This window comes from Ascaphus truei, chromosome 4 (assembly GCF_040206685.1).
Source record: "Ascaphus truei isolate aAscTru1 chromosome 4, aAscTru1.hap1, whole genome shotgun sequence".
Classification (NCBI taxonomy): Eukaryota; Metazoa; Chordata; class Amphibia; order Anura; family Ascaphidae; genus Ascaphus; species Ascaphus truei.
In genome coordinates this window covers 402896511-402909601 of record NC_134486.1, presented here as the reverse complement: position 1 = coordinate 402909601, position 13091 = coordinate 402896511, and the positions used below count along the sequence as shown (strand labels likewise).

General features: G+C 46.0%; 1 protein-coding gene across 2 annotated transcripts in view; it reads left to right on the top strand.

The window, feature by feature from the left end:
* The window catches only part of INTS9 (integrator complex subunit 9), an 83556-nt gene extending 75628 nt beyond the window's left edge, over nucleotides 1-7928 (top strand). For both annotated transcript variants that reach the window (XM_075598670.1, XM_075598669.1), the window contains exons 16-17: nucleotides 473-610; nucleotides 7336-7928. In XM_075598670.1, coding sequence (XP_075454785.1) covers nucleotides 473-610; nucleotides 7336-7512 — 315 coding nt within the window. In that variant the 3' untranslated portion in view covers nucleotides 7513-7928. The remainder of the gene's footprint in view (nucleotides 1-472; nucleotides 611-7335) is intronic.
* The last annotated feature ends 5163 nt before the right edge of the window (nucleotides 7929-13091 follow it).

Here is a 13091-nt window from a genome sequence, read left to right as displayed (position 1 = left end):
AGGTACAGGTATTTTTTGCTCCCGTTTTGCAGCCGGGACACTGATAAATCGGCCCCACTGTATTTTTGAGTAGATTGTCCATAAAGCAGAAGTCCTCTGCAAAAAAAAAAAAAAAAAGTTGTATTTATTTAAATATTTGGGGTCCCCTAGAGGTGGTTACAATTCATTATGCAGGGGGGGGCGGGTGGGGGGAGAAAAAGTAATTTTGAGCAAAAGTGAAATAAAAATGACTACTTTTGCTGCGAGATCGTTATTCCTGGTCAACGTGATTATAAACTCCTATGAGGGGGAACAGTGTTTAACCCTTCATACTCCTAGTAAAACATTACACCTTTTGCTGCCCCAGCGGGTAATAGACCTGTATAAAAAAATAACTGTGTCGTGTGCTTGGTGCATAAACCCGGCATGTTTACTGTAACGAGCGCAGCCGTGAATGTAACGCACCTCTCCCCCCCCCCCCCCCCATCACTAGCCTCCCCCAAAGCCGGCGCCGCCCCCCACCAGCAAGAAGAGGAAACGTGCGGCGGAGGAAAGCGTGGAGAGCCAGCCCTTCAAACCGCTGCTCAGCGGCTCCATCCCCGTGGATCAGTTTGTGCAGACGCTGGAGAAGGTGAGCAGGGTGCCTGACCCTTCCCAGGTCCGCAGGTCAGCGCTCGCTGAGCCGCTGCGCGTTTCACTGATCCTTAAAGCAGCAGTACAGGTTTAATTTATTTATTTATTTTACAGGATTGAAGCAGGGGGGCTCCGGAGCTGAGCTATGTTAGTTTCGGCTCCGGGGACCCCTGCTACCAGAGATATCTCTGTAGCTGTGCCGGTATCTCTGGCGTTTCAAAGTCTCGTCACGCGGGCCTATAGGAAGGGGCACCGGATGACGTCAGGGCTTCCTATATTGGCACACGGGACATTAAAACGCCGCCATTTAGTTCGGCAAACAGTTCTTTGGGGGCAGAGCTACCAACACCCCATACGGAGGGAAGTATCTTTGGTAGTAAAGGGTCCTGTAATTAAAAACAAAAAAACAAATGAATCCTGGTTTGCTGCTTTAACATCCGTGTCTCAGACCCCCGTGTCTCAGGCCTCCGTGGCACCGCACTGATAAGAAGCTGGGATTTTCCATTTAGTTTAAATTTGTTTGGTCGGCGCGCTTGCGACGTGCCGAAGGGGCTGTGACACGCTGGTGCTGCGGCCTCTCTGGTGCTGAAATGGTTAAAGTCCTGGGATCTGGTGAGAATGTTACTACAGGAGCGCACGCTCACCGCACGCTCACCGCACGCTCACCGCATGGGGAGCCAGCAGTACAATGAAGTTGTTGTTCAAGGAAGAAATCACAGCATTTTAAGTTGTCAATATGTTTGATATTAATAAAGAATAATGTAACTATTAGTGAATGGCCAGTACATCGCGTGCTTCTATCTGACCGTACTCTGCTGGAGGAACAGATCCATAACTCAAATGAACAGGGAATGCTATTAGTGAAGGTAAAAGAAAACAGAGGAATATTGGGGCCAAGGGAACAGCTCCGTGCCAAGTACACTGCCTTGGACCCGCTCTCCTTGTAGATCTCGACATGTGGCCTTAGATAGACAGCGCTTCAGTGCACATTGTGCCGGCAGAATTCTATGCACCGTCATTCTATCTGCTGACTGCGAGTCAGTGATGGACTGTGTCAGCAGATTACAGTCGGCTCCGTTCCCAGCACGGGGTTAACTTCTACAAGCAACCGCCTCCAGCTGTACCTGGACTGCAGGCTTTAGGCTACGCCCTGGTGTTGGCTGCTGCACACGCGCCTAGCGTCCTGGCGGCATGTGCACACCTTAAAACCGCGGTCTGTAGGGTGCGCCGGGCGGGCGTGGCCAAAACGCTACACTGCCATTGGTCTACACTAATTGCGCTCCCTTTGGTCCAAACTATCTGCCCTGCTGTTGGCTCCCAGCACACCACGTGACCGCGTCGCCGCACAGGAAGACGCCTTTCTTGTCTCCCCTGTTGGCTGACGTGCCACCGCACTTCGTGAGTCAACACGCGAGAACACACTGTCTTGTGGCTGTCTGATTTGAGGTTAGAGTCTGATGTGCGGCTACGGCCCCAGTGTTGGCTGCTGCACGCGCGCCTGGCGCTCTGGCGGCGCGCGCACAGCTTAAAGCCGCGGTCGGTAGGGAGCAGTGGGGGGCGTGGCCAAAACGGGGGAGGGACCGTGAACGAACGAAGCTGTCTCCGTTGCTGCGGCACCGTAAGCATCCAGTGCAGAATTTCTGCCATCTGTCTTGTACCAACACGGAGCGCATTATTCTGGCACTGATCCCCTGATTTCCCTCTGTTTTCAGAGATTCGTTTTGGAGCTCCCCACTTTCCCCCTCGCCTTCGCTGCCATTGGCTCCCAGCACACCACGTGACCGCGTCGCCGCACGGGAAGACACATTTCTTGTCTTCCCTGCTGGCTGACGCGCCACCGCACTTTGTGAGCCAAGATAGCACAACCCATTAGGCCCTGCCTGATTGAGGTGTCTGGTGTGCCGCGCGCGCCGCCGTCACCCCCGAGGGCTCAGCCTTAGAAGGTGGGCTGAGAGTGCAGCCAGTGTCTCGCACAGAGGGCTGAGAGTGCAGCCAGTGTCTCGCTGACACTGCAGCCAGTGTCTCGCTGAGAGTGCAGCCAGTGTCTCGCTGAGAGTGCAGCCAGTGTCTCGCACAGAGGGCTGAGAGTGCAGCCAGTGTCTCGCTGACACTGCAGCCAGTGTCTCGCTGAGAGTGCAGCCAGTGTCTCGCTGAGAGTGCAGCCAGTGTCTCGCACAGAGGGCTGAGAGTGCAGCCAGTGTCTCGCACAGAGGGCTGAGAGTGCAGCCAGTGTCTCGCGCAGAGGGCTGAGAGTGCAGCCAGTGTCTCGCTGAGAGTGCAGCCAGTGTCTCGCTGAGAGTGCAGCCAGTGTCTCGCTGACACTGCAGCCAGTGTCTCGCTGAGAGTGCAGCCAGTGTCTCGCTGAGAGTGCAGCCAGTGTCTCGCACAGAGGGCTGAGAGTGCAGCCAGTGTCTCGCTGACACTGCAGCCAGTGTCTCGCTGAGAGTGCAGCCAGTGTCTCGCTGAGAGTGCAGCCAGTGTCTCGCACAGAGGGCTGAGAGTGCAGCCAGTGTCTCGCACAGAGGGCTGAGAGTGCAGCCAGTGTCTCGCACAGAGGGCTGAGAGTGCAGCCAGTGTCTCGCGCAGAGGGCTGAGAGTGCAGCCAGTGTCTCGCTGAGAGTGCAGCCAGTGTCTCGCTGAGAGTGCAGCCAGTGTCTCGCTGAGAGTGCAGCCAGTGTCTCGCGCAGAGTGCAGCCAGTGTCTCGCACAGAGGGCCGAGAGTGCAGCCAGTGTCCTCTGAGAGTGCAGCCAGTGTCTCGCGCAGGGGGCCGAGAGTGCAGCCAGTGTCTCGCGCAGGGGGCCGAGAGTGCAGCCAGTGTCTCGCGCAGGGGGCCGAGAGTGCAGCCAGTGTCTCGCGCAGGGGGCCGAGAGTGCAGCCAGTGTCTCGCGCAGAGAGCCGAGAGTGCAGCCAGTGTCTCACGCAGAGGGCCGAGAGTGCAGCCAGTGTCTCGCGCAGAGGGCCGAGAGTGCAGCCAGTGTCTCGCGCAGAGGGCCGAGAGTGCAGCCAGTGTCTCGCGCAGAGGGCCGAGAGTGCAGCCAGTGTCTCGCGCAGAGGGCCGAGAGTGCAGCCAGTGTCTCGCGCAGAGGGCCGAGAGTGCAGCCAGTGTCTTGAGAGGAGGCTGATAAGCTGGAGTCCTGAGGCCGCGATTCTACCCTGGGTGGGTAGTATGGGCTACACATTTGTTTGAGTCTTTGATTTGGAACCAGCTTAGCTGGTAGTGAGGGTCACTGCTTGTTTCATCTCCTCAGTGGAGTAGGGTTTTCTTTTTGTTTTGACACTTTGCCTCAGAGACAGCTCTCCCATACCACATTGTTTGCTTAAGCCTGTGAACACACACACACACACACACACACACACACACACACACACACACACTTTCAACACAATCAAAAGGCATATAGGAAGGCATATAGGAAGAATCCAATGGTTTTTGGAGCCAACTTAAGTACTCTTCCAGGGTGGTGTAAGTGTGAGGATAGACACTGATGTCTTTTATATAGTACATAACCCGGACGTGACCCCAGCTGGGAAAAGGAAAAAGCCCACAAATCTGGAGACCACGCTAATCACCGACAAATAAGCAGAGGGTACAACAAATACACATTTGAAAAGGAAAAAATAAATATGCTAAATTCTCTCCCGGTCTGCGGATTTTGGTGACCTATCTCCGTAGTCGCTTTTTATGACGCGGGCACTCGCGTATATATTTATTGCCTATGGTGTTCTTCCTCCTTTTTTTTTCTATTGTGACAATATAAGACGTGGCGGACACTCACGGGACTTCAAAATGGTCCGTAGTTTATTTAGATGATCAACTTTTTTTTTTCGAGAGAGAGCGTTCCTAACGAGGACCAAAATAAATACCAATGAAAATGGAGAAGAGTCTAATGTACTTCTTTACTCGAGTGCAGCGATGATGCTACTTTCATATTGTTATACTGTATATCTCTATCTCTCTCAGATGTCTTATGGAGACATCTGCCGCCTCGAAAGCTGATGCACAGGAAAACCTTGTATAATTTCAAGGCTGATCCATTGCAGGTTGGGACATCTTTAAAAAGGAAGTGTACGTTTGTAACATCCCACCTGAACCACTAGTGGCAGCAGCTGTCACGATTTAAGCCCTTCGCCATTGGTGGGCCCTGCAAGGTATTGTGTTGCTGTACCATCTGGCAGTGAAGGAGTTACTGAATGTCCGGCTTTGAGATGAGCAGTTACAAAAGGACTCAGCATGGATCACGTGGTGATGGTTCTAGGTGCAATGCAGTACCACTAATATATTAACCATCCTAAACTTTATTCCCCCTTGTATGTTTGAGCAACCTTGTATTACTTCTCTATGGTATTCCTTTACCTTCCCAGAGCTTAAAAAAATAAGCGATTTGAAGCCTGTGTATTTTCAAGCACGAACAACGTGTGGGTTTTAAATGTTATTCCACAAAACCATCCAAGGCGAGTGGGTGCAGATAGCAATGTAGGGATGTGATGATGTTGGGTTCTGTGTATCAATCTGCACATACACCAGTCAGTGTGGACACAGTAATGATCACGACTATGGCACGGCTACCATCAATTGCAAGAGAAATTAAGATTTAATTAACTATTGGGGTATGTTTCTGTGAGTTGATAGGCAAACCCCTCCCTTAATTGTTATTCAATTGCATGTGATCAGAGTATTTAAGACAGACTGTCTTGGCTGTGATGCCATTTGGCTGTGTGTCACTTTTAAAGTGTGTGTGGCAGAGTTGGAGTTGGAATATTTCCGGAAGATCGGGACTCTGCATAACAACTTTGCAACTGAGAAATTAACTTTCCAAAAGCTGTGATTCTTTGTACTCTTTCTATCCTCCAGTACCTGGGAAGTCTCTCCTCCCTATTGCTTTTTCTGTTTACTATTTCCTCACTCCTTTGTGAATGTCTCTGTTCTCTCAAACTTCCCCACTGCACCTTTATTTATACACCTCTATCCCAACAACTTCTTTCAATAAAAAACACCCACACAAATCCTCTATTCAAACCCTCTATCTACTCATTCCTGCTGCTGGGGATCTCCCCAAAGCCTCAAGCTAGACACACACACACCTGATTTCACCCACGCCTCCCTGCCATCTCTTCCCCTGTAAATTGTGTTAACCTTCTCCTTTTAATACTGACCTTAAAACTCACCCCACAAGTAAAGCATCCCAACAGCCTGGACTCGTGGCTACTGTCCACACCCACAGTCACTCCTACCAACCATTGTGACCAAGCACTGCCATCTACAGCACTTATTCCCTCACCTGCTGTCTCTGTAAGTTTCCCATCAAACCTCTTAGATTGTAAGCTCTTCGGGGCAGGGATTTCCTTTCCTATTGTCTGATTTTGCTGCACTTATTGTATTATAATTCCCTATACTGTATACTTTGTGAAGCGCTGAGTACACTTTTGGCGCTATATAAATAAAGACATACAATACGTTAGTGATGAGCCCACCACAGAGTCATATACAACTGGCGGGAATTAACCTCTTCATTGTGTTTGTGCCTTTTCTGGCACTGGAAAGCTTGCATTTGCAGTCTTGTTTAGGACCAAAATAAATCGCTAATGGTAACAAATGTGAGAAGTTAAATCTGTGCGACAACCCCTTTTCATAGAAGTCAGACACCTTTACTTCTTGTTGGCTTAGAAATATAGCAGGATGACAGGTTTTTTTTGTTTGTTTTTTAACGCTTTCGATCACTAGTCCCTGTGCGCCGTCCCTGTGCGTTGAGTAGGATCTTGCTCAGGCAAAGTGCCCCTTTCTTCATGCTTCTTCTGCTGATTGTCCCTGTGACAGCGAGGCGATGGTCTGTGGTTTGGGGAAATGATTAACATGCACTCCTGGCCTTTTGGCTTCTTTCAAAAAGGGATGCAAATAGGAGTGTTCAATAAGCCAATTATATTGTTACATGGAGCTGTAGGGGAACAAAATACAAAGATACCCAATGCTAAATCCAATGTGACAAAATACACAGTTAAATACTTCAGTGTTGGTATTCTCATGAGTAAGGGTCATTTAGTTAAAACCCTTTGGGCAAAGCGTTATACGCCTGCAGCCATGTCACCAGTATGAAGGTCCTAACACTACCTGTGACTATTCTCATTTACCTGTGCAGTGGAGGGAGAATGGCCTTAATAGACCTGTCCTGCACAGGAACAGGGAAACACCTGCTACTTAAAAAGTGGGTTGGGGTGAGCTTAAACCCTGGAAGGAGGAGCCACTAACCTCCAAACAACTAATACCAGTTACAAATTAGTAAACACACAATTCCAGCAAGCTCAAACACTGGAGCTGTAGGAGAAATAGATTCGTGTGTATCCACTGTATTGGAATGCATCCATATTTGCACCACTAGCCTTCATATTTTTCCATGTTTTTGGGAGCAAATCAACTGCAAAATCTTTGTTTATGTGAACCGTTCTACGTAAAAATGAAATTAAAATATTTAAAAAGTGTACATTTCGTGCAATAGCTAATGGATGAAAAAGTGAAATTCCTAATGATGGATGCCATTAATACATTCCTCCTTAGTCCATTGCTAAGAGAGAGACTATTCATTGGAAACCAAAGTGAATATTAATGCAAGATAGGGACGGTTGTGACTTACCAGACTATATTTGATAGCAAGGTACAGTAAATACACTTGGGCTTCATGAAACATATCTGTATCTTAACATTGGATCTGCTCTGTGTTTTTGTTCAGCATGGATTCAGTGACGTGAAGATAGAGGACACGGCAAAGGGGCATATTGTCCTTCTGCAAGAGGCCGATACCCTCATCCAGTTTGAAGAAGACTCCACCCACATCATCTGTGAGCATGACGAGAGCCTGAGAGTCAGACTGCGGGACCTGGTCCTGAAATTCTTGCAGAAGTTCTAACTTCCTTTGACATAAGGGATGTCCCATGCAACTCCAGAAGACTACACCTGCAGTATGTCATTCTGAACTCTCCAGAAACCCCTGCAGGGAGGTGATCCTCATAGTAATCCATCTACTGTACCACAGGGATTGCTCACATTGGAGGTTTTCCACTAATGTGTTACTCGCTGATGGTGACCAATTGCTGGAATGCAATTAAGAGCAGCGGGGCTGTTCCTGATTCCATAAGCCTGTGTGAGTCCCCTATAGGGAATACATCTTTGGGCTGTGTTTTATAAAAGATTATCCTGTATAAGAATAAATCTGGGCTTTATTTGAAAAGGAAGTGTAAATTTGTAACATCACACTTCGATCACTGCCAGCAAGAGCTATTGCATTTTAATAAATGTCCTACTTTGAGCTGAATAATTACAAAAGGAAGAGCTTGTGTTTTTTTTTTTTTCAACCCTTGTAGGTCTGGATGGGGGAAGCAAATCATTTCTGCTTTCAAAAACAAAATTGGTACAGACTTTGGAAATTACGTTTTAAACGTTTCGGTATCAAATGGGTTTATTCCCCACCAAGCGCCTTTGTTGCTGATCTGAGTATTTCTGCTTCTTGACGATCAATACATTCAGTTTTGAGCATAGAAATATTATTAAATATACATTTCTCTGTGTTTTGGGGGTTTGTTTTATAGTCTTTTTGCAAGGGGTGTTTTATAAGGTCCTGAATCATGAGATGTTGAGAGATGGTTAAGTGAGTATTACAGTATATTCAATAATGATCTCTACATAGACTAGTGTTGTAGGAAAAATAACCTACTGTACTTTGCTTTTTGTGAGAAATGGCAAATTACTGGAGGGGGAGTCCAAGGTTTTGCAATAGAGCACAGATGAAATAATTTGAACTGGAAATGTGGACGTGGAGTTCATTACTACCCAATGTTCGCATAAGGATTATAATTGCCAGATTAGGATTTATCACCTTGAATTTAATGTTCACAGACACAGAACGTTCTTGTTTTCTCAGACCCGACCGTGTCAGGTTGCCAATGTGTTGCAGTGCCCTGTGGCATCAAGTTGGTTAAAACAGTAGTCACCTTGAGTTACATGGCTAATTAATATTGCCATCCAACCTCCATGTCAACATGAGACTCTAGTCTACTTCTGATTTTCTCTTCCAAAGTTGCAATTTTCCATAGAGACGCAGGACTTCTTTGGAGCAGAAACAAGAAATGGTTTGACCTTGTATGATGGCACAGTTAGACTGGCTTCGCTGGTGATGGGTTTAACCGTCCCTGCCACATAGGGGTCTGCTACTTATTTCAGAGCAAATCAACTGACCACCAGAAACAACCTGGGGGTGGCTGGCACCAGCCTCTGTGCTTCTTTGGCCAAAACGTCCTTATTCACTGTTGTATAGCTGTGTTCCTCAGTGATGGGAGTCTGTGCCTGGTAAGTACCATGCAGCAGCAGATCACTGTGGATATCATTTTCTGCAACAGGTCCATCATATCGGCCATTAAACTAAATGCAACAACACTTTAAACAAAAAGTTTATATGCTGCAGGCTTCTCGGGCTGACAGGAATTTAATTACGAGTCTCCTTGCTACAACCAAAGCTTTTATTCAGAAGTCAGTTGGCTATTATCTTCCAGGGACAAGTAATGGATTTTCACACCACATTTTATTGTTATTTGCCATTAGACTGCCAAAGAAGCGTGACAATAAAATGTAACCCACTCAAAAGAAAACTAACTCTGCTTCCAATTATAAAGTAAGTTAATAGAAACACAGCCCTCCGGACAGGTTCTATAAGAGAAGATTTTTTTTTTTTATGCAGTTATATTTCTCAACTCGTCGCTGGAGATTTTGCATTTAAAGTCAGCCACTGGAAAACGTCTGGCAGGAAAGATTTCTTAATATCAATTGCTGTTTGTACATGGAGATCTGATCACATATTATTGTGTTCTCTGCTTAAGGCTGCATCCATAGAAGGGCAGACCGCGCTGACGCGTCCGCGCGCTGAGCGACCAGACTGCCTAAAGACAGTGATCGCGTCTAGACAGCATGCGGGCGTGCGATGCGCTTGAAATCAGTCAAAACTGATTTCTCGCGCGACAGGGGCGGTCACGTGAGCGGTTCAACCAATGATGGTGAACCAGCTCCGTGACGTCACTAGCCCACCCATAGACACGCCCCCGGACGGTGCGCGTACGAAAGCCAGGGAAAGCACCCGCTTTCCCTCAGCCTCCGCACTCCTCCGCACGGCTGCGGTGTCTATGGACGCAGCCCCTCACATGACCAAAGAACTAATGCCAGTGACCGGGTTTAGTAGGTTATAAATGTAGGACTGGAAGAAACGTTATATCTATGGCGCTGGGTCAAGTGAATATATGAAAAGGTATTACAATGGTATCAAATGGCGCAAATAGCGCTAGACAATGTTTAAGGATAAATGATAAATATATAATTAAATATACAACCAGATGATGATAAGATAATTCATTGATGATCTCAGCAGACGGTGATCAAACATGGAAAGAGAAAAAGATAAACATAGTGTAATACTGTTTACCACTAGACCAACAAACAGACAAAAACTAACAATGTTGCTGAAACACACAGTGGACTAAAAAATGTAAAAGGAAATATTTAATAAGCTATAAAAACTACATAAAAACATATGACACAATGATGAAAAGGTAAAGGTCCCAAACGATATCTGGCTGGATTGCCCGCTTACCGGAGCCAAGATGGTAAAAGTGCACCCTAAAAGAATTCACTTATATGCACACCAAACTAATGTAAAAATTAACTTTTAATAAATTCCTTAAAACATATATTACCAAAGTAATGTGTAATGTGAATTAAAAATGTATTAAATCAGAAATATCTGGCATCCGTGTCTTTGATTATTGGAGTCGTGCTATCCCAGATGTCCACTTAATATTAGTGGGATACCAGAGACAGGGGATGCTAAGAGTCAGGGTATTAACCCCTCTGGAGCAACGATGAGACCCAGTAGTAAGAGTATATAGTAGTTCACAAGTAGGTGGCCAACAGATTAAGCTTCCTTGCTAGATGGACCAGCACTGCGCACTGCAATGAAGGCTTAGGTGTATTAAAGTACAAGTGCCTGGATAATAAAGCTAGCACATATAGTGTAATGATGATACAGACACTGCAGCATAAAACTGCCAGACACAGCAGTGCTGGGGTGAATAGCAGAGTGATAACTGTGAAAGCGCCTCACATAGAGTGCAAGGAAAGCAGGCACACAAACTGTGAGAATAAATAAATGAACGACTGACTGCTAGGGTCTGCAAAGTTAGAACCAGGAGACTGCAGACACTACATTAAAACAGCTCCAAGTAGGAGACTGACAACATTGCGAGTCCAACGCGCGTTTCCCTCCAGCAAAGGAGCTTCTTTAGGGACAAGTTTTACTGGGGGAGAGAGGTCTGAACCCTTTTATACCCCTTCAATACCCTAATTACAAAATCAATTGCTATCAGCTGTTGCACATGCGCACTGATCTCACTCACAAACTGACTCAGCAAAGTAATCAAACACCAATACATGTAATGTCAAAGAAAACCCCATTGTTTGTACCTTTATTAGGCATATTCCCATCATAAACCGGCTGTTCGTAAAGTTTTTAAAGCCATAAACCGTGATCGCCACATACAGTATCTAATGCGCATGTGCCTTAGACACTATTTCAATTCTAGTCCGTGCGCGACACGCATGCGCGGGAACTTAGATCTAGTTCCATGCTTTTCCGTATCTATTGCGCATGCGCGGAGACATAGAAAACATTTCTATATTTGTCCCGATACATTGCGCATGCGCGATTACTTAGACGTAGTTTCAATCGGGTGCATACACAGACGCGCATGCGCTGGACCTTATGCAACATTCAGTATACGGATCGGCGTAAATCATTATATTGTACCACCGCGCATGCGCAAGAACTTAGAAATTGTTGAGTGTCCTCCCTCCGTCATTGTGCGCATGCGTGGGGACTTTGAAATAATTCCGAACACTTGCATAAAGCGCTAGTGTGAACTGCGCATGCGTAAAAACTTAGAATTATTTAAATTTGGTCTTTATGTACTGCGCATGCGTGAAGACTTAGAATTTTTTTTGGCGATTCCTGGTAGTTTATACAGCGCATGCCCGGGGACTTAGGAATTATTTCAGAAACTGCCCAGACATAATGTTAGCACATGGGGATTCAAGATTACACAGGGGAGACAGATGTACATGGATAGAGTTATAATTATGCACATACATGGGGTACTGAGTATAGATAGAAGATAGGGGTATACAGAACCTATATTGCACATATTGTATTGGGTGATAATGCAAATAAAATTATTTGCAGTCCCCCATAAGTATATTCTAAAACACAATGTGTCAACTTACAATGCAGTGTTAGATAAATCAATTAAACAATTTGAAAAAGTATGACTGTATATATGTGTATAATTTATTATCTCTACTCGTTATATATAGCACATATACACACATTACACAGATACTAAACCCACTGCTGGGTTTAGAACTTAAGTATTATAGTCACTAGTCTAAATAATAATAATACTATAATCTATTTAATATTTCAATACCAAGGCTGGAAATTGTCATAGTGGACAATGAGGATGACATAACTGGATATCAGAGAGACAAGTAAAATGTATATACATAATGTAAGTAGATAGCAGGGTACATATGTTCGACCAAATAGTCCCTTGCTTAAATGAAGGGCGTAAAAGTAAACCCCTCATTAAGACCATTGGGGCTCCTAGTTTTTAGCTTGTAAATCCATTCTGCTTCAATACGAAGCAGGGATTGGTCCGTGTTCCCACCTCTCATGGGACATTTCAACTGATAAATGCCCATGAATTTGATGGCATTAATGTCGCCGTCATGACATTGTGTGACATGTCTAGCCACCGATGTCTCAGCAGAGTGTTTGATGGAATTAATGTGTTCAAGAACACGTCTGCGTAGCTGTCTGGTCGTCTTGCCAACGTATCTCTTACCACAATTGCATGTGATAAGATAGATAACGTTGGTTGTGCGACAATTGATAAAACTATCCACACAGAATTGTAAAGTATTGTCATGATTGGCGAATGTTTTGCCAACATTGATGTGTCTGCACGCTTTACATCCCTGGCAACGGTGCATGCCTTTCACGGGACTCAACCAAGTAGTGGTCCTAGCCCGCTGGAAGTGGCTGTTCACTAGAGAATCCCGTAGGTTCCTAGACCGCCTGCTGGTAATAGTGGGTCTAGGGCCTATAACCTTCACCAGATCGTCATCTGCCTGAAGAAGATGCCAGTGTCTAGCAAAGATCTGTTTAATAGCCCACCATCTTTTATTAAAGGTGCCAATGACTCTGATTGTTTTGTCCTGTACCTTCTCCTTATTACTGGACAGGAGTGAGGCCCTATCACTGTGTAGTGCCCGATGATAAGCCTTGTTCAATGTTTTGATGCTATATCCACGGTTGAGGAACCTGGATCGAAGTTCTTTGGATTGAGTGGTAAATTCTTCGATCTAGGAGCAGTTACGCCGGAGACGGAG